The sequence below is a fragment of the Notolabrus celidotus genome, chromosome 21, assembly GCF_009762535.1.
Source record: "Notolabrus celidotus isolate fNotCel1 chromosome 21, fNotCel1.pri, whole genome shotgun sequence".
NCBI lineage: Eukaryota > Metazoa > Chordata > Actinopteri > Labriformes > Labridae > Notolabrus > Notolabrus celidotus.
In genome coordinates, this window is record NC_048292.1 from 18,915,615 (window position 1) to 18,938,108 (window position 22,494).

The following is a 22,494-nucleotide window of genomic DNA, read 5'->3' on the forward strand; positions in this document are numbered from 1 at the left end:
TTCAGAATAATAGTATAATTTTTTTTAAATGACCTAAATTATTTATTTAATTATCAGTGGCCCTGGTCCTCTTCCGTAACATTTCTTGCAAATGTAGAAATTTAAGAATAGTTACATTCTTTGCAGCATTGCTAAGGGAAACAGCTTCCATGACAATAATTAACAGTTCATCATTTTGAAATGTTGAAATGAATGACAATGTCTTAAAGTGAATTAAATTAGGTCTGGTTTCATTGAAACTAAAATATAACACTAATTTCTTCTCATGCAAACATATTCACTATGCTGTGTCCCATTATAAAGGTGGCAATGGTTGTCAATATTTACAAGTTAACATACTTTTTAAAATTTATTCCTTAACATTTCCTCATTGCTGCTTCCGGATTGTCTTGCTCCGTGTATTTTATGTCCTTGGCCACTTTCTCAAAAACTGTCATGTCATCTCCCTATGTAGCTTTTAGTAATGTGGAATCATATGGTGCTCTTTGTACTTTTCTCTTCTTCTTTTCTTATTTTTTGTTGTTGTTGGTGTTCTGGTTTCTCCCCTCCCCTCTTATTTTCATTTAAATGTACTTTATTTTATTTTTTGAGGTAGCCTTTTTAATATCTGGCAAGGGTCTACGGATGTAAACTAGCCTTTTGGCTAATTCTGGCATATTTACAGAAGTGTTCATTAATATGCAGGTCCTTTTAAAGCTGCTGTTGGTAGTCACGGAGTAAACATCTGTTCAGAGAGAGGGACTTCTAATATATAGAATAATACAGCATAATATAGTATGCTGATTGATCAAAGGCATTTTTTTTCAAAATTGTATTAGTTAATCATATAATTTAAAGTAATTTTTGTTGACTTTTCAAATGGCACTGGTCAGTATTTTACAAAGGCATGACATTGAGCCAAAATAATTAACAAATATACCTCTGTTTTACAGTTGCTGGTTCAAAGACTTCAATCTACCAAAAGTCTAATTTTGTATGATGTATCATGTAGCCACCTGATATATTATTGTATCAATTTTACTCAGCCACCCACTTAAATTTAGCTGTAATAAAACATTTCTTTCAAAATGTATTTTATTTTAACAGTCCCTCTCTGCATTTCTGCTGGCTTAATACTGCTCGCTTGTCTACCCCAGGCCTTGATATCCCGCTGACATCTGTGGTGTGAGGTCCTGCCGCCCCCTGCTGGACTTTATCTGCACTCAAAGTACACAGCTGTAAGGTGATGGAGACTGTTCTGCGGCTGGTTTCAACAACCCCATTCCCCAACTATATAACCTTAATGCTGTATATTAATCCAGATACATTATAGACATTATTTTCCTGTTTTTGGAATAAGTGTGTATTAATGTTAGATTACCGTGCACACCATTGGCTTTCAAAGCAGATAAAGCTCTGGTTATCTCTTGTGGACAAACTGTCGAGCTAATTATGCCCAGTGTTCAGTTGTTATTTCCTTGTTTCATTTCCCATAAAACAAACAGTGTGTAGGTAGAGAGGGCATTTTAGCCTTTAAAAATCAGGCACCCTCGTATCTTAAAGAGCTCATAGTGCCCTATTACCCCTCTAGAACTCTACGCTCCCAACATGCTGGCTTGCTAGTTGTACCTAAAATCTCTAAAAGTAGTATGGGAGGTAGAACCTTTAGTTATCAGGCCCCTCTCCTTTGGAATCATCTACCAGTCAGGGTCCGGGAGACAGACACCCTCTCTACTTTTAAGAGTAGGCTTAAAACTTTCCTTTTTGATAAAGCTTATAGTTAGAGCTGGCTCAGGCTTTGACCAGCTTTTGTTATGCTGCTATAGGCCTAGACTGCCGGGGGAACTGGTGCACTGACACACTGGGATCCTAGCTCACCCCCTTCCCCCCAACCCCTTCATCACTTACTTTAAGTCTGCGTGTCCCATTAAAGTAACTAACCATAGACCTTTCTGGAGCTCCTGAGCTCCATTGTCTCGTAGATTCCTCTCAGCTGCCGTAGACGTCCTCCTGCTGTGGACGTTCTGGACTCCAGCTGATACGGACGTGCTGGACTCCAGCGGCAACAGCTTCTACAACTCGTCTCATCACTATCACCTCTCTCTCTTACTCCCCTCTATCTGTCTTTCCAGACCCAACTCGGTCGAGGCATGATGGCTGTCTAACATGAGTCGGTTCTGCTTAAGGTTTCTGCCTGTTAAAAGGAAGTTTTTGCTCGCCACTGTAACTAGCTAAATACTGCAATGTGCAAGGCTCATTGACATAGAGTGGTCTAGACTTCCTATGTTTGTAAAAGCGTCTTGAGATAACGTTTGTTGTGATTTGGCGCTATACAAATAAAGATTGATTGATTGATTGATTGATTGATTGATTGATTGATTGATTGATTGATTGATTATCTGTGGCTACAAAAGGTCCCAGTGTTTTTATGAGGGCAAATTGTGTGGAACATGCCCCCCCAACACCTGCCATGTGGGAATGCTCTATGCTTCCAACCAATGGCTACTTTCATTGACTTGCTGGTATCATAAAACTTGTTTCCCCCACATTAACAAAGAGTGGAGCTACAATAAATTCTAATACCTGGTTGAATATATAACATATGGTATATACCAAAAAAGAGAAATACATGTCACTATAAAACAGTGAGGTAAACATTATAAAACAGAAAACTAAAGCTTGTAGCAACAGCAGATATTGTTTTTAATGTTGGTTGTCAAACAGTTAAAAACACATAAATCAGACATGCTACAAAAGAGACTTAATTTATACACGAAAGTCTGCTTTAAACAACTACAAAACATGCCCCCAAACACTGTATTTAATAAATAAAACTCCCCCTATCTCACAATTCCCCCAACTCTTTTGTCAGGATATAAAGCTGACAGGACCACAGCCAGCTGAGAAATGTTGGCTGCTCAATGCACACTCTGCACCCTGTTGGGAAAATTTGAGGGCAGCGTCAAGGTTAGAGCAGTAAGCAGAGGGATGCCATGGGAGCCACTTGGCTGTAGTCATGTATCAGCTGCTCTCAGTTCCATGTGCCCAAACATACACAGTGTCAGTCAAGATCTAGAAAGTCAGAGAAGACAGACAGGGGTATGTGGTGTAAAAACCTTGTAACTTGATGTTGACCCTCTATTTTGTTATATTTGGAGGCTACATTTCTTAGAGACAACTCACCATGTGAACGGTATACGTTCTCCTTTTACATGTCAGTCAAACATAAGGCCAATTAAACCCTTTTTTAAATAAAGTTTTGTATTTCAGTGACTTAATGACGAATTCTGAATACTTTACAACTTTCAAACACATGCAGTAGGGTTGTTCTTAAATCAATTACAGTGCTTGTGAAATGATTCTTTTATCACTTTTGATCCTCTGTAGTGCTTTTACTTTCAGAATGAAAAGCACTCACTAACATGTTCAAATCCTGCATTCAAACTTAAATTGAAAGAAACAAGACAGTTTCATCCGTATAAAAGGAGAAAAGTATCAAAAGTAAAGGCTGCTTTTTCGTGTCCACTATATAAATACAAAAGTGGGTGGAAGTATTTCAATGCATTCTTGAAAAAATACCACAAATAAAAATGCTCTGTTACTAGTTAAGCCCTGCATATAAAAACTACTAAAAGTAAAGGCAAACATTATTACCTATGTTTTCCTGTTTCTACTATTTCAATCCCAAAATATGTGAAATTATTCAGAAGTAAAAGTTCTATATTCAGATTTAAGATGAGAGAGAAATGACAGTATTGTCTGCATAATGTATAAACTACCATAACTAACATTTGAAATGACCTGTACTAGAGTGGTGTGTTTAGGAGTTTTTAGGTGGTTATGAAACAAATAAAAGTTAATATGGTTGTCTTTTTTTATGACCTACAAAAGCCATTAACACCATGAACATAGAAGTTGAACATTACTATAGAGTTTCTCTGTTTTTGTCTGTAATCACTGTATAGTTTATTTAAAATTTTCACTGCAAAGATTCACAATAAAAAGCAGTAGCAATTTTGTTTTTGACAGAAAACACTACTTCTTATGTTTAGAGTATAGTACTGCTTAATCCACAGCAGGTGCCAAAATCAAGACAAAACAAAAAATTCTCATAGGAGCTTTAAAAAACATAGTATTATAATTTCACTGATATAGAGTAAACAGACACAAACAGCAAGCACAATTTTTTTCAACCATACAGCTTGTAGTTTCTTTAATTGTATAGTACAGTGGGTACTTTAAAATAATTCCTGTATTAAACAGGAACAGGAAATTGATAACAAAAACTACAAAGTCAACATCCAGTCACCTCATGGCTTAGCCTGCTGGGTCATGACGACAGCCGGCTCAGATGGATTATGTGTGGACAACTGACAAACAAATAACCTTTCAATAGCAGGCCAGGATCAGGCTATCAGGCTTCAGCAACCTGTCTAAACAAATAATGCATCTTAATTTATCTAACATCTTTCTTCATTTCTTTTCGTTCCAGAGATTCAAAATGAGTTCAATTGTTCAAATTTACGACCACATAAGGAGAACTGCAGGGTGACACATTGAGCTGTCACCTATCTATTTATGAAAGCTGCAACAGTAGAAAGTGCATTACAAGCACTTCCCCAATACCAAGGCCTCCCTGTGTTTTTCTCTTTGTGTGTGTATGTGTGTTTGTGTGGAGACAGAGTGGAGTTTGGTTGCATCAGAAATAGCACTCCCACCTGCTGAGGATCACTGAAAAAATGATGACGGAACATTTGTTGTCCCTCGCGTCTTCCTACTTTCATTGCCTGTCATTGCTCACAGAGGTAGTGTCACTTTAGCTCCTGTTCTCACTCTATTATATCAAACAACATCAAATGGTGTTTGACAGTGTGACCCTTTATATCTGGAAACCAGAGAAATACAGAAACAACTTTGTTCCAACTTGATTTAATTTGATATAACTTATCATAGACTAGCAGTGGGTATAATGAAATTAAAAAACTTTGCTGTGCTCCACTGGTGGAACAAAACAGAAAAAATCACAGTCAAGAAAACTGTCCTCAATTTTTTTTCATCCATTCATTTGTGCTTTTTTGGATAGGACAGCTGAAGAGAGACAGGAAGTGTGGGGAGCAGAGAGAGGGGGAAGACATGCAACAAATTGCCATGACCAGGAGTTTAGCCAGTGACAACTGTGACGAGGACTATAGCCTCTGTTAATGGGGTGTGCACCTAAACTGTTAGGCCAACGGCGCCCCTTATGTTCAGTTTTCCATATATCTTATTTGCCTTATTTAGTCATTAACATGAAACATGGAAGAAATAAATTACCTTACATAAAAATATTATGCAGGTAAAATACTGGTTCATCTACAAAAATTTGAATATCAAGAGAAGTTCAATATTTTCTCAGTTATTTAAGACAGTGTTAATATCTTCCAGACTCATTGTGTGTCAACAAAAATATTTGTTATTATCATTATTTTTTTATTTCAATTTTGATAATTTCGGCCTAAAGCGAAAATAAAAGTAGTGACAGTGGTTTATGGATGATAATATTAAGGATACATGTTATACACAACACCAGGTCACATCACAGAGTAGCACCAGCAGGCTGGATGACATTGAGGTGACATTACTACTGTAGTGAAAATGTCAAATGTTGTATGCAATTTTTGAATTTTTACAAATATAAAAATATGAGTCAGTGCTGGTTTCATACTGTGATTTTTTTTTAGGTATATAGGTTAATGTCCCTTTTTTGTATTGCTTTAAAACGTTGAGTAATGTTAAATCAGTTAGCATATTTAGTACAAGTGCTAAAGTTGACGTGCTAGCTAGCTTGTTTCTTGTTTAAAGGTTTAAGGTTTGTGTTTCTGGCTGTGAGTGCTGGTTTCAAATGTGTGTGGGCATTGTTGGGAGAGGTTGATAATGGAATAGGATGTCAATGTGATTAAAACTATGACTGGCAGCTAAACCGTGAGCAAGTCAAATACCGGCTAAATACTGGCAAACTACAATTTTTTTCTAGCTAGCATTGCCTCCTCAAATGCAGTGCTGCGCTGTACTGGGAAAATGGACCGCTATATGACATAAAATATGTAACTTTTGTAGTGTCTCATAGCATTGTGAAAGACTCCATTTAATATTGGTAGTAAAGGGGATAAGGTGTGTTTTGATAAACTGGTAAGGATCAGTGGCCTTATGGATATTAAGAAGAAAACTGGAGCTATATGATGGACAAAATGTTGTCTGTCACTGTAAATTGCTGAGCAAAGTTTTATCATTCTCCTACTGCTGCTGACAAATCTGATTCATCTTCACCCTGCGTCTAATCTCTGAGAAGCCCTCACAACTCAATGAGAGCTAAGTTTTGGCTTAAACTCTTCACTGCTCATGTGACTCTTAAGATGTCCTTGAAACTAATGCCTGCTTTACTAAAAACATCTTACCATTTGTGCCAGCTTTATTCCAATATAAGCCAGTGGAAAGAAGTGAAACTTGATGCTTGGGGGTTAAGTGATTAGCAAGAAGTGTCAGAGCTCAGACCAAGATTAGCACACGTGCTCTGAACTCTTGATGAAGTCAGGCCTAAACATTGTTGACAGCAAACGCTAATGCAAAAACATCTATGTAACAGGATAACCATGTTGGCTGAGGTGAAAGATCAGGCTTATGTTAAGTTGGTATGTTTTTCATGTGTACTAGATGAATTCAACATGTTAGCTCGTTAAAACTTGCTTATTAGCTCTAAACTCAGAGTAACTCTGTGTAAAATGTCATTTTTTAGGGTATTTTTCCATAAACCAAAGTAATGGGTGATGATGCCTTATATAAAAAGTCACAGGATCCACAGACTGATTTGAAATTATCCCACAAGAGCAACGGTTAATGGTAAAATCAACAGCTAAACCTTTAAGCTAAAAGGACCATTTGCATAAAATACTAGACATGTTATAATAAAGACAGTTTCAAATCCGGCTTATTGTTTGATGTTTATTATGAACACTACACAGTTATAATGCAAACTTATTATGACTACTTCCTACAGTCAGCTACCTGGCTATTTACACTCAGCATTAGCATTGCAAATTGCTTTCAAATGTCATCCGTAAGAGCAGAGCCAACCCTAAACGACTTGGTGGCCCAGGCAAGATTCCGAATGGTGCCCCTTGTATTGTAACCAACTCCAAAAATCACATCACATATACAATTAAAGACAGCTGACAGCCAGCTTAATGTTTTTACAGGTTTTCTTTCTTCTAAAATAAAAATGACCTCTAAAAGGACAATAAACACTGATATTTAGCAGGAAAAAAAATACCATTTCAAAATACATAATGTAATAGTAGTGGAATGTATCCAGTCATTATACAACACAATCATTTTCCCAGTGCAGACACTTTCAACAAAGCAACATTCATGTATTAAGTGATGACTGAAAAGGCAGAAGCAAAATGCTTATTAAAGCCTAGCCTACATTTTCTGTTTAATTAAGCTAACAGTTTCCAAAGTGTAAAGAAAATTAAAAAAAAAAAAGTAAATCATGAACACTTATAACCTATAAACTGTTTTGCAAACCTTTTCTTTTTTTTTTCACAAAAGTGAATCACACGATTTTAAATATATACTGGTATCACTCCACAATTTGACCCCAAATCATATCAGATAAACAAAATCCTTTTTCCTATTATCTTCAAATTTTGTTCCTCACTCATTTAGGCTGCAAGCGGCGCCCTTTATGGACGGCCGGCGCCCCTAGCTTTTGCATTTACTGCCTATGCCATGGGCCGGCCCTGAGTAAGAGGGAAGTTTGTGCAGACAGCTTTAAATCAATTTTGAGCAGCCTTTGTTTAGATTGATGTCAGTGAGTTCAGTTCAGTAATAGTTTGGCACTAGCTATTAACACACAACTATCTTTTAGCATTATATTTATAGCTTTGAGATCAAATAGGGCCATCTTAGCTAAGGTTGCATGTCTTTGCTAACTGCTAACTATCATATGGTTAACTAAGGATTTAGCTAACCATTCCTAGATTGATTGAATCAGTTACAGAGTTTTGGTCGGATACTTATTGAGACTCTAGACCTAAGTACATTTTATTTCAAGTCAAACCTCCTGAGAGTTTGAGGCAAAGAGAAGCTGAAGGAGGAGAATGGAAAAAGGCAACCCTTTTTACAGTGACTCAGTTACAAGTCTTTTAAAAGATATAGGCATCTGAATGATACATAAACTAAAGCTTTCTGCATATATTTCCCTTTAATAAATGGATGAGACTGGGATCCTTGCTGTTGTATCCATCTCCTCCTCTTTTCTTCTCTCCCAGACTATTTTTAGTCTGGATCAAATTGTATATCATCACTGTAGCAGCTATTCAAACATGCTCTTCCACCTACTCATCTTCCGATGAACTTGGAGCCATTGTGGCAAAATAGGATCAACCTCCTGTTATTCTGGGGCTCTACATAATCACACCAACCAGTATTTTTGTCATAATAACAGTGATTAGAATAGATTAAATGTCATGGGAGCTAATTCCTGTTATCTAACCTTGATAATGTCACTCTACACTACATTTACCCCCTGGATAAATCAGAGCAGTACTGACATGAGCTAACAACCACTATGTGGCTTATATACAGATTGTAAATGTGTGTTAAATCTTCACACTTCAAAGAAATACCTGTAAAAAAAAATGAATAAACTTGGTTTATACATTTTTCAAATTTAATCTTAGTACTGATAGTGTTTCTAAATGTGTGTCCCCAATGTTGAATGTAGCCTATAACGGGTTAGGGGCTTGGCCTATTCTTAGAATGTGATAGTGTGCTTCTGCTATGCATGAGGGCTTGGGTTAACTATTGTTCTCATGTAATGCATTGTTACTTAGCTACAGTTTAACTATTGTCTATTATTTTGGGTCATTTTCTTTTCTGTTAGCTGCTATTCATTTTTAACATTTGTTTAATGTAATCTATTGGCTAATTTAGCTACACATTGGAACACACATTGTAAAAAGGAGAAACAGCTAACCTCCAACCAAAGTAAAAATTACACAGAAGCATTTGTAAAGACCATAACCTAACTCTTTCAGACATGTTTTTTTAAAGATACAAAGTGTAAAATTGACAACAATTCCTCTAGGTATTCTAAATCCCTGAATATGTTAACGTTTGTTGTGATTTGGCGCTATACAAATAAAGTTGATTGATTGATGGATGGATAGATGGATGGATGGATGGATGGATGGATGGGTGGGTGGGTGGGTGGGTGGATGGATGGGTTGGTTGGTTGATTGATTGATTGATTGATTGATTGATTGATTGATTGATTGATTGATTGATATGTTGTTAGCTTCCTAGCATCTGGTTTTGGCCAGGGAATAGTCTGGTTGTAAACTCCTAAAAACTAAAAATTAGCATTTTTACACTTTATGTATGAATGAGCAGATAAACATGCTGGGTAGCCTGGCTAGCTGTTTTCACTCCTTATGCTTATTAAGCTAACAAGCTGCTGCTTTCACCTTTGGGCAGGGGGGTAATTTGGCATATTTTAATTACTTCAACGTCCCCTTTTTCACTAAACGTGACATAAACAAAGGTGTGAACCATTTTTATTAGTTTATTATTTTATATTTCTTCCCACTGTGTAAAGGGACAACAATAAGACTGTCTTAGAGCAACAAGAGGCAATGTCAGTACAATGCCTTTAAGGTAATGCTCGCTGGTATGTTATTGCTTTCCTGGAGTTGTCTCAGTGTTGGGGGTGGTGATATCTCATGTTGGGTCCCATGCCAGCACATTCTTGGGAACCGACGTTATATCTGCTGTCCATGCGCTACACTGCTCTCATAAAAAGCTGCCTATTGTCTCCAGCAGAGAGTGTTTGACCCTCTACAACTCCACAGACCAACACTCAGAGGTAAAACTGCCACTGTTTTATGGTGTAATTTAGTTATCTAAATCTTTCAGTTATCCATAATTAATTTGGTTTCTATGGTGTGTTTTGCAAAGTTATTGGTTTCTTGTTGTGGTTTGATAAAATTTAAATATGAGGGAATATTCCAGAGCTTTTTAAATATAACTATTCATTCACTTACAAATTATAATGGAACAACTGTTATTTCAGACAGTGGGACATTTATTTTTAGTCACATAAAGAAAATGTTAAACAAATGTGTTGGGGTATCAGCCGGTGTAAAAATAACAATATGCTGAGTAGAGTGGTTAATATTGTTCCTGTCAAGTCCTTCCTTGACTTATTTTGTCAAAAGATATTAAGGACTGTCTGATTACATTATAGTCATATAGTAAAAAATACTACTTAAAAAATAAAAATCAATAATAATGATAACAATTTGTCTAGTTTTTAATGTTTTTGAAAAGTTAAAAAATAAATAGAAATTAATCTGCAATTTAAAATTATGATTGTGTTAAGACCATACAAAATGCCCAAGATATAAATATGATAAATCAATAATATTAATAATAGTTTGTCTTGTACCGAATGTTCTGAAAATTTAAATCAGAGTTAGCTAAAAAAAAGTTTTTTTTTATTAAAATTGTATTTAAATATTTGTGTTGCACCTTTAAGCAATAGTGTGAATATTTCATTTTATAGATTTTCCATTTTTCAAATCAAATTTGGTTCAGGGATTTTGATCCATATTTTAATCGGAATAATTAATCTAAAATGGAATCTAAATCATTGCATCAATAGAACTTTGCCTAAATCATGAATTCTGTAAAAGTCGGAGGAGTTTTCTCAGAGTTCCAGAGACATTTTTCCATATGTTTATGTTTCATTGAACTGTCAACCTCTTAACTGTACTAACTATGTTTCTTTTATGTTGTGTGTCTCAGTGATTAACGTTGAAGTGAGGTAAGAAATTTCATGTTAATCCTCTATCCCTAAAAGCTTCTGTCAATATTCAAATATGTATAATGAACTCATATTCATACTCAAGCAAATCTGTTTAAAATGAACTATTCTTATAATTTTTTTCATTTGTGGGGTTCTAGGAGCTCAACACGCCCAGAGAGATGAATCTCAAGGATAAGGTGAGCCTGCTACTCTCCACGGTGTTAATCCTTCATTCATGGAGAGGACACATTGTCCTTACGCACACAAGGCAGAGATCTGGCAGTGGTTATCTGTCAGAGTTATCAGCAGTACTGAGAGCTCTACCCTTGACTTCATCCTAATAATAAAGCATTATCTTTTTACATGTGGCTGCTGTGAGTGTTGACTGACTCACTTGCAGGCCCACAGTACAAATTTGACTATATATGGAATAAGTTAAATATAAGAGCCCTGACAAAAAAAATTGCAATGTTAAAAAAGGTAATTGTATTTAACATTGTTTGATGCACCCTTATTTTGCAGTTAAACATTTGCAGTAAAAGTTCTAGTAACTTTAGACAAACCATGAGTAAAATTCAATGATGTATTTTATTGTGAAATAATAATAATAGCAAACATCTTTTTCTACAGCCGAAGTCGAAGATTTCGGCTTCTCGAAAGCTCTCCCTCAAGGTGAGTAGTTTATGAAATCCCTTTATTTTTTAATATTCCTCAGAAACCCTCTCTGATAAAATGTAACCTGTAATTACAGGTTTAAATATATCAAATTTTATCGATTATCGCCCAGCCCTACTTTTAACTATCTGTTTGTCAGCCATTCAAAATTCATTTTTGTGATATGATGTGAATTAAAGGTGTATACACTTATTCTGATGGATATTTTTGAGTGGTTCAAAGTGGTATCCTTTTTATCAAATCAGATGCTTCTACTCACGAGAGCATGTGAGGATTTGGAGAAGGAGAGGCAGGACAGGGAGGATGAGAAAGTGCGCTATCTAGGAGAGAAGTTGCCTGCTTTGCAGATGTCTGGATTGCCTCTTGATGAGCTACAAGTAAGGGCCACTGAACACTGAACACTGAAGAGCAGCCTTTTCCCATGGTGCACTATGTTTGGGCATATTTTGAGTAATATGATTACTACACTTCCCCCCCCAGAAACTATGCAAACAGCTCCATGCTAAAATCGATGTTGTGGATGAGGAGAGATACGACTGTGAGTCGAAAGTCGGCAAACACAACAAAGATGTAAGTCTTGTGCAGATTGATGGTTTTGAAAAAGGGATTAAACCTTGTGAGTTACTTTAAAACTCCTGTGAGGAACTTTCTGTTTGAGTTGATTTCATCAATAAACACAAAGTGGACTTTGGTTTGTTGATTCTACATATTTTTCTTATTTCTCTTTCAGATCCATGAGCTGAAGCTGAAGGTCCAGGACCTTGGAGGAAAGTTCAAAAAGCCTGCCCTGAGGAAGGTGAGGGTGTCAGCAGATGAGATGATGAGGGCTCTCCTAGGCTCAAAACACAAGGGCTCCATGGATCTCCGAGCCAACCTCAAGTCTGTGAAAAAGGAGGATGTTAAAACGGACAAGGTAACAAAGATTAAAGCCTGCCAGTTTCCAAACTGTGAAGTTTTTCTAAAGTATATGTAGAGCTGGGCAATATTGAAAAGATGTTATCAGGATAATTTTTTTCATATGAGTTGATACAGATAATTATCACAATAAAAATCAAATCGTGATTTTATTTCAATTTAAAGACAGATTTTTGCTACTGTGTAAAAGTTGAAGAAACCAGACAGTTTGTTAGCTTGTGTCTGCATTTAGTTTTCTGATAAGCTTTTTGAATCCTTAACTTTTCGCATTGCTAACAGGAAGCAGGTCTTTTGTGTAAGATGAGATTTTTGTGAAGTTTTAGTTTGTAGATTCTTTTTTTTCTCAGGTTGAGAAAAGTTGTATAATCAGATATATTTACCCACATCCTGATAGTGTATTAAGTTAATAGCTAACGCCAAGTCAGCACAGTGTCAGACTAACGACTCTGCTTTAAGCTGGTAGGTTTTGCGTTTCCTTCAGTGTAGCTGTTGCTCGTTTCAGCTGTGTTTACATTCCGCTCATTACGTCTTGAAGCCCGCTTCCCTCTTACCCTGCGACATGATTGGCTGTTCAATGTCGTCTTCTTCTGTCTAATGCTGGATGGCAACTAGCGTTTAAGACATATAAGAGCCCCCTCCCTTTCCAGTGGTTGGGGGTGGGGGTGGTGGGATGATTACAAGCTTAAGTATATCACATTTTTATCGAATATTTGTTATATTTATATTGAGAAAAATTATATCCTAATAATTATCGTTATTGAATTATCGCCGAGCCATAAACATATGACATGATTCTGATGACTAATTTTTTTGTTCAACTGCAGGTGCTCACTTCTGAGGTGGGTGACTGGCGTAAAAATGTGGAGGCCATGTCAGGCATGGAGGGCCGCAAGAAGATGTTTGATACAGGTGGCGGAGCACAGTGAGATACTGGAATGATGAAGCTGGTCAGCTAGAAGCAGAGAAAAAAAGATGTCTGGACAAAGATATGGAGTATTAAAGGGCTAAAGCATAAAGCCTTCAGCTGTATCTCTATTTACTAGAAGGTGCAATGACTCAAAGCACTTAAAGGAAAGTGTAGGATGAGTAGACCTATTGTTTTTTTATTTGTTTTCTTATAACATCTTTAGACTATTAAAGAGGATATGAATATGCAGTGTTGAGTCTTTGATGTTCCATATCTGTATTTGACTTTATCATGTTTCACTGCACTGGCAGCCGTTGGTTTATGTGCGGCATGTTAGAGGCTGGAAAGCAGCTTAACTCATGATGGATTTAAAAAAAGGACGATGGGAGGGGGAACAACAGGTGTACCTATACTCAACCTCATAATTTTTAAATAGATCTTGGACATATCCAATATAGAAGTTAACAAACCATATTTAGAGTTGTTGAACCAAATGGGTTTAAAAACAGTCTTCAAATTGAATACCAGCCAAAACTGTCTTAGACTTTTAACCATGCAGAAAATAACCGGTAAAACAAAAGTGTATGTTTGACAGTGTAAAACTTCTTGATAAGATATTTTCAGAGTATGACGATAGGAACCACAGGAGAATTTCCAGCAGATGGCAAATCTTAGATCCTCGAGCACCTGGGCTGAGTATTTTTAGCCGTGATGTTGTCCTCAGTAACTCCAAGCCCGTGAAAGCAAAACTTGAGCCGGACAGCACAACCCGCCTGCATTGTTATCCTACACATTGCACACATGCATGTGCGTCTTTTGTGTGTGTCAGTGGGTTGCCTGCTGCTATCACCAAAGCCTTTGTTATTTTAAGTATGAAAGTAACACCAACAATAGTTTCAAGATCCCTGGAAGTACAGGTCAGTTGGTGTATTGTATGCGTTTATTGGCTGTTTATGGAAAGGGCCGTTTAGACAGCTGACATACATCTTTCAGGCATGTAAGAGGTGAATATATAACCGCAAAGTATGTAGGATAGCGATTTATGGCGTTGGGTTGGATTCTGTGTACATTTAAAGAAATGTCTGGAATTCATTACCCATGTCCAATTGAACCTTTAATTTGGTAATTTAACTTCTCTGTAATAACAAATGTAATTACATGTCAATTTCCATCTTTCTTTCTTAATTTATGCTATTTTACACACTAAGCAAATTAAAAACATGCAATTCATGAAGCCAACATTTGATTTCATACCAAGTTATTGAATATGCTAACACAAAGTTGGCTAAAGGTAGTAGAAAAGTTAAGCTAATGACCACCAGGACAGTGAAAAAGCCAAGTCATCAACATCATCAACAACAACTTATCCACTGGACTATCTTGTTAACTGAAGGTGTTTGTGTTGTTGTTTTTGATGTTTTTGATTGGGGGGTGAGATAGGATCCCAGTTTGTCTGTGTGCCAGTTCCCCTGGAAATCTAAGCCTATAGCAGCATAACTAAGAGCTGATCTAAGCCTGAGCCAGCTCTAACTATATGCTCTATCAAAAAGGAAAGTTTGAAACCTATTCTTAAAAGTAGAGAGGGTGTCTGCCTCCAGGACCCTGACTTGTATATGATTATACACTCATTTTAACATAGATATGAATATTGCATACCATGCTTACATGTACAAACAGTACAATTAAGATATAAAATGATTTTGTGTGTGATTTGTTGTTTTCTGTGGTAAGACATGTTAACCTGGTCATCTTTGCATTTTATCTTAGAAGCACGCCTTTTGGATTCAGGGTGAGTTAAGATTATTTCACCCCTAGTGTAGGTAGATTAGGCTAACAGTGAGCCTCTTTTTATACACACAAGTGACTACTTTCACTGTCAAAATGGTAATTTGTAGTATAGACAGATATTGTTTTGATACCCTCTTTATTACATGTTGAACCTAAAACAAGTCAGACACTTCTGACAAGTGTGAATTATCCAACATAGTTTGGCAAGACATCTGTGTATGCATGCATGGGCATGGTATTTGTTTAACCATGCTCAACATGTGATCTATCACCTCTTGTCGACAGTGCATTCTGATAATAAAAGCAACCCAGGTCTCCTCACATACACTATATCTATATATAGAAACCAATGAGTGACCTTCACATAAAACAAATGATCTAGATGTGCCATATTCACTCATGTCAACACCACATATTGACTGTTTGCACGACTGAAAGGTCATGACGCTGAAATCTTCAGTGGACCTTGTCGAGGTGCCAGACACTTGGAAGTGTGACTGGACGTGCCAAAGCTCAGACCAACGCAGTCACTGCTGCCCTTGGAACCAAATTGTGCTTCAGTGTCAGTGCCACTGGGGGGCAGTCAACAATCAGAGGAACACAGGAGAAGTACAGCTGAGAATATTCAAAGGGTGAATGACTACAGGTATGGAAACTGAGTAGAACCACCTTTTTTTGATAGAAATAGCTTTAATAGACAATTTTCTTTATGTTTATATATACAGTTATGATTTATATTTTGTTTTGGCAGAAAAAGTTTGGAGATGTTGAAGAACTGGGTCAGACTTATCTTTAAACCAGCAACAGTTGAATGAACTTAGATTTTATGAGTAAGGCTTTTGTGGGAAAGAATCATTCAATTAAAGTGAAGTCCAAACTGACTTCCCTACACTCAAACAAACTTCCAATTATGTGCCTTAATGTTTAAATCTTCTTGGGGTGAAAGGTTGTGGTGATAATGATAATAGTAGTTATGGTTGGTACTATTGTTATTATTACAGTTATTATCTTCATTATACTTATTTTTTTATCTAGATTAGTATTAATTCTCCATTTTTATTGCTGTTGCTATAATAATAACAATATATTTTATTTTAGTATTTATTATTATTATTATTAGAGTTATTGTTTATTTGTCTTGAATGTATTATTATTATTATTATTATTAGTAGTAGTAGTAGTAGTAGTAGAAGTAGTAGTAGTAGTAGTAGAAGTAGTAGTAGTAGTAGTAGTAGTAGTAGTAGTAGTAGTAGTAGTAGTATTATATCTATTTGTGCTTACTCAATTTCTTACTTGCCCACTGCACTATTTTCCGATATATTTTTTTTTACTATTTATTATTATAACTATTATTATGATTATTATTATTATTATTAATATTATTATGATTATTATTATTATTACTATAATATTACTATTATTCTATTTTTTTAATTCAACTTTATTATTAATACATTATTTATTTTTTATTTAATGGTCGATTTTTCTGTTAATTATTCATTTAGCTCATCCCTTCTTCAGATTATTTCCATTATTTTCTCAAATTCAGTCAATTTCAAACCACTGCCCAATTTGTTACAACAAACATACAGAAACACAGAAACACAGAAACACAGAAACACACACACACACACACACACACACACACACACACACACACACACACACACACACACACACACACACACACACACACACACACACACACACACACACACACACACACACACACACACACACACACACACACACACATTCTTAGTCACTGTTTTGTCTCCTTAGTGTTCAATTGTTGTCTTGTCTTTCATATTGTTTTGTATATTATATATTGTATTGTAATGTCTCTCACTCGTCTTGTATTGTTCTGCAACTCTTATATTAAAAATTAAAAAAAAAATGTGCATCTTCAGTAGAGCCTTACATTAAATAATTACAGCTTTGGCTCCAAGTAGAGTTCATTTCACTCATGGAATAACCAAAAGGAAAAGAAAAATGAGTGCTGTGCTACGAATAAAACACAGACGCAGATTACATTGTTTACTGTGTGTATGTGAGTGGCTTGATGAGGAGGCTTGATTGATGTCATTAATCTTCAACATGCAGCAGAAGCAGGGTATTTATTGCTTCGGGGACTTGGGGTTGACAATATTGGAATATATTTGAAAGTGGGAGCCTGGTGATTAGAGTGACCTCCATATGACCCAGAGCTCAATTATTTCTGCATCTAATGTTTAGGAAAGCAATCATATGTCCTGTCTGAGTGTCCTTCAGCACATAGGTGGAGCAAGAATTTGTCTACAGGTGTGTTATATACAGAACCAGCGCGTTAACTTACTAGTTTTTTTGAATGTTTCATAAAAACAATCTTGTTTCAGTCATTCTCAGACAAATATAAAATGAAACCTGCAATTTACTACATTTGTTGTTAATTTTACTTGCAAATAATGCCTCCATTATTAAAGCCTGTCACAGTACATGTCCTCGATAATGACCCACAATTAATACAGGGAGCGTGTGAGCCGTGTTCTGTCACTACTACAGGTTTGCTCCGACCGACAGTGGTTTCCTACCTAAACCTATTAGTTTAGGTAGGAATCCCATCTGCAATACCTCTCTGAATTCCCTTATCTCCATTTTCTTGTATCAATCAATCAATCAATCAATCAATCAATCAATCAATCAATCAATCAATCAATCACTCACTCAATCAATCAATCAATCAATCAATCAATCATTATTTCTATAGAGCCAAATCCCAACAAACGTTATCTAAAGACGCTTTTACAAACATAGGAGGTCTAGACCCAGAGACCCAACACCAAGACAGGGTAAGACCCAGTCTTACTCCACCTTATCCACCATGAGCATTGCACCCTGCAGTAATTAGCTAGTTACAGTGGCAAGGAAAAACGTGGGGGCTTTTACACCTTTATTGATATAGGGAGAGGAGAGGGGATAGTGTAGGAAACTGGGAGAGAGTGGGGCAATGACATGCGGGAAAGGAGCCACAGGCTGGATTCGAACCCGGGCTGCCCGCTACATGGGAGTGCAACTTAACCAGTAGGACAAGTCCGCCTCCCAAAAAACTTCCTTCAACAGGCAGAAACCTCGAGCAGAACCAGACTCATGTCAGACAGCCATCTGCCTCGACCGAGTTGGGTCTGGAAAGAGGGATAGAGGAGAACAAGAGATAAAGGGAGCAGTGATAGTGATGAGACTATAGGTTCCTCTGAGCATAGTGATGAGACCAGGTTCCTCATGCTGGACATGTCCGTATCAGCTGGAGTCTGAATTTCTGACCCAACTCGGTCGAGGCAGATGGCTGTCCAACATAGGTCTGTTCCTGCTAGAGGTTTCTGCCTGTTAAAAGGAAGTTTTTCCATGCCGCTGTAACTAGCTAAATACTGCAAGGTGCAATGCTCATGGTGGATTAAGATGAGATAAGACTGAGTCTTATTCTGTCTTGGTGTTGGATCTCTGTTAATAATTTAACATATAGTATGGACTGCTATGCTAAATCATGGAATTAGAATGCAATCAGGATAGAAACAGAAAGTCGACAAATGGATGGTATTAATACGATTTGGGTAATAAAGGAATGAAAAACAGATGTAGACCCACAGGCTAATCAGGTGATTAACAAGGAAGGAAAAGAGGGTTTTGCTCTCATCATGCTTCAAAATTCAAACAAATATAATCAAGCTGTATGTTAATTTGCACATAAACAACAGTTGACTAAAGTAAGAACTGCAGAAATTTCTTTTTTTTCGTTTCTGTAGTTTAAAAAACAGTTTGAGGTTCTGTTTGTTGAGCACTAAAGAGAGAAATTTTTTTTTCTTCCCCACTTTAATGTTCCGCCGTTGGTTTTGGGCATCAAACTGGCAGCCTTTCTGTGACCTCTGGGCTTATGATGACTAAGTAGCTCCTGTACAGTAGGTGTTTACAGCTTTCTGCGGTGGCAAAGTGACAAATAAGCAGCTTGGGGCAAATCCTGTTTCTTCTCTAAATATTCGCCTATATTTGGAGGTAATGACACAGGAAAAGGAGCTTAAAAATACGCATTAGAAAGGTGGATTCAAGGGTTTAGACATAAAAGAAACACACACACACACACAAACGCAGGCACACGCACACACGCACGTGCACACACACAAACGCAGGCACACGCATGCACGCGCATGCACACACACACACACACACACACACACACACACACACACACACACACACACACACACTCACTCACTCACTCACTCATAGTGTGCAAAATGCTCCCCTCAGTCAAAAAGTGTTAATTGGATTCAGAGTAAGAGGTGAAGCTTATTTCAACCTCTGTGAAACATTTATGAGCAGCAGATGGAACTGACCGGAAACAAAATGATGAAGACACATTTAGTCATTTACAAATCATTTGACCCAGTAAAAGGTTGGGGGTTAAACTCGCCACATTTCTCTGTAATAACAGGCGCCTAATAAGATAGACTTGACTCATCACTTACTTTAACTCTCCCTGTCCCATTACAGGGACTAACTGTAGGCCTTTCTAGAGTCCATGAGTTTCCTTGTCTCGTAGGTTCCTCTGAGCCGCTGCTGTGGACGGCCTCTTGCTGTGGACATTCCAGATGACAGCTACTACTACTACTACTACTACTACTACTACTACTACTACTACTACTACTACTATTGGTATCATCACTACCATCTCTCTCGCTCTCTCTTTACAATCTCTATCCCTCGTTCCAACCCCAACTCGGTCAAGGCAGATGGCTGTCTAACATGAGTCTGATTCTGCTCGAGGTTTCTGCCTGTTAAAAAGACTTTTTTCCTTGCCACTGTAACTTGCTAAAAACTGCGAGGTGCAATGCTCATGGTGGATATAGCAGAACGAGAGCAATGATAGTGATGAGACGAGTAGTAGAAGCTGTTACCTCTGGAGTCCGGCATGTCCGTAGCAGCTGGAGTCTGGAACATCCAAAGCAGCAGGACGTCTACGGCAGCGACTCAGAGGAACCTACGAGACAATGGAGCTCAAGGACTCCAGAAATGTCTATGGTTAGTAAATGTATGTATGGGTTGACACATCATATGGACAAGATTAGGATGCTCTTGCACCCAATTGAGTTTTTTCTGTTTGTTTTTTTTTCTCAAACATAAAAGCTGTTTCGAGGAGTTGCATCAGCCATAGCAGAAGTTCACATTACATCAGGCCTCACTATTTCCACCTGTGACAGACTTTGGTCTGTTTTTGTTCCAATTATAGACATTCAACTTGTTAACAATGATAGAAGGGGTGTAAAAAGTGCAACAAGGGGAGTACAAGGTGAGTACTAACAATGGGAAGGAAAGTTGCAGGGTTTTTTGTTTGGTATGATATCAAGCATTTTATTAGACTACTTAAATTGTTATTGTACACAAGATTTCTTGGAACGTTTCTATATACTCTAGGTGATGAATGCCAAATGATAACCACAAATAAGGCTAGGCGACAATTTGATAACTATAATTATCGTGATATAATTTTTCTTAATATAAATATAACAAATGTTCACTAAAAATTTGAGATATTTAAACCTGTAAATACAGCCCCCAACCACTTGAAAGTTTTGGAGCAGGATGTAAACACAACTGAAACAAGCGACACTGAAGAAAACTCAAAACCTACCAGCTCAAAGCAGAGTCATTATTCTAACACCGTGTTGACTCAGCGTTAACTATTAACTTAATACAGTTAATTAAATACATTTTCAGGATGTGGGTAAATAAATCTGATCATGCAAATTACCTCAACCTGAGAAAAATAAGAAACTGCAGACTAAAACTTCACATAAATATCGTCGTTCGAGGCGCTGGTGGCCTAGCGGTCTAAGCGCCCCACGTATAGAGGCTATAGTCCTTGTTGCAGAGGTCGCTGGTTTAACTCCCGGCTGGTCAACCATTTACTGCATGTCTTCCCTCACTCTCTACTCCCCACATTGCCTGTCTCTCTTCGGCTTCCTGTCAATGAAGGCAAAAAATCCCCAAAATATATACCTTTTAAAAAAGAAAAGAAAAAAAATCTCTTCTTACACCAAAGACCTGCTTCCTGTTAGCACTGTTTGCACAATGAGTGATTCAAGAAGCTTATCCGAGAGCTAAATCCAGAAACAAGCTAACAAACCGTCTGGTTTTTTCAGCTTTCACTCAGGAGCAAAAATCTGTCTTTAAATGTAAATGAAATGATGATTTGATTTTTATAGTGATAATTATCAATATCAACTGATATGAAAAATGTTTTCGTGATAAGATCTTTTTTTAAATATCTCCCAACTCTAACCACAAAAAGTGTTGAGGTGCTTTTTAATCCCACAATTGCCTTCGTTTATATTTTGAAACATTTTGAAAAAAAGGTCTAATTTTTCATCAAAGCGGGTAAAGCTCACCTTAAAATAGAACGTTTAATGACATTCCAGATGCTAAATATATACAGTTTAAGTCCATCTTAATCCCAGCAATGCATCATTCACATTGTACATCACCTCTAATGTTTAAAGGTAATCTACAATAGGTGCCTTTGGCCTTCCTCCCTTCTCATTATTGATCTTCTCTGAGCTAGCGGGGAGGGAGTGAGGGCTGCTGGGTATTGGTTTTGGACACCAAAGCAGACCAGGGGTCAACAAGATGCAGCCATTAAAGATTCACCCCGCTTTAATCAGGTGGAAGCTTTCAAAGGAGCTGCAAAACATTATGGAGGAGATATCTGTGCAGTGCATTTAGAAGCTCAAAGAAACAGCATAAAGTGAGTTCTTTGTGTCTTTTTACTTTGTAGCAACATGATCAGAACAATGTTCATGTCTAGATATTAACAAATAAACCTCTAGTGCTTGCAAAAGACAAGATGGCAAATTACGAGCAGACAAGGGAAACTGATTCTCGGATTTCAAACACTCTTCCTGACACGCAGAGTGGAAAAACTTTGCTCGGCTAATCCTACATAGCCCCAGGTCTCCCTGCAGCGACCGTGTGAACAGCCTCTCCTTCTAAATTATTAATAGTGAGGTTGCAGTTTACAATCATGGAAGATGGTTGAAAAGTGCAACTATGGAAGTATAAAAAACAAACAAGAACAAAACATTATGAAAGCTTTTGTTGTCAAAACAATCAAGATATCTTGTTAAAAAGATTTGCCCCACATTCCAACAAGCTCTAACATTGCAGGCAGTAAACAAAATGAATCATAAAATCCATATTTGGGGTGGTTTCACATAGTTTCTTTGGTTTTGTGGTTGCTTAACCTGTAAATTACAAAAAGAAATGTGTTATATGAAGAATGCTTTGTTCACTTGTTACTCATCATGTAATTATACCCTTATATTTAGTTAATTTAATATTTTTGAACCTTTGTAAT

The 22,494-nt window shown here is 37.0% G+C and overlaps 1 protein-coding gene across 3 annotated transcripts; it reads left to right on the forward strand.

Annotated features, from left to right (window-relative positions):
- The first annotated feature begins 5,567 nt into the window (after window positions 1–5,567).
- Window positions 5,568–13,571, forward strand: LOC117805088 (troponin I, slow skeletal muscle-like). Of its 3 annotated transcripts, none has more exons than XM_034673674.1 (9): window positions 5,568–5,590; window positions 9,838–9,883; window positions 10,825–10,843; window positions 10,984–11,022; window positions 11,456–11,497; window positions 11,746–11,877; window positions 11,981–12,070; window positions 12,231–12,413; window positions 13,240–13,351. In XM_034673674.1, the coding sequence occupies exons 4-9, from the start codon at window positions 11,005–11,007 to the stop codon at window positions 13,339–13,341; spliced, it is 567 nt and encodes a 188-aa protein (XP_034529565.1). In that variant the 5' UTR covers window positions 5,568–5,590; window positions 9,838–9,883; window positions 10,825–10,843; window positions 10,984–11,004; the 3' UTR covers window positions 13,342–13,351. The 3 variants fall into 3 exon arrangements, with proteins under 3 accessions (XP_034529565.1, XP_034529566.1, XP_034529567.1); XM_034673675.1 differs by having other exon boundaries at window positions 5,572–5,590; window positions 9,841–9,883; XM_034673676.1 differs by lacking the exon at window positions 5,568–5,590 and having other exon boundaries at window positions 9,641–9,883; window positions 13,240–13,571.
- Window positions 13,572–22,494: the final 8,923 nt, after the last annotated feature.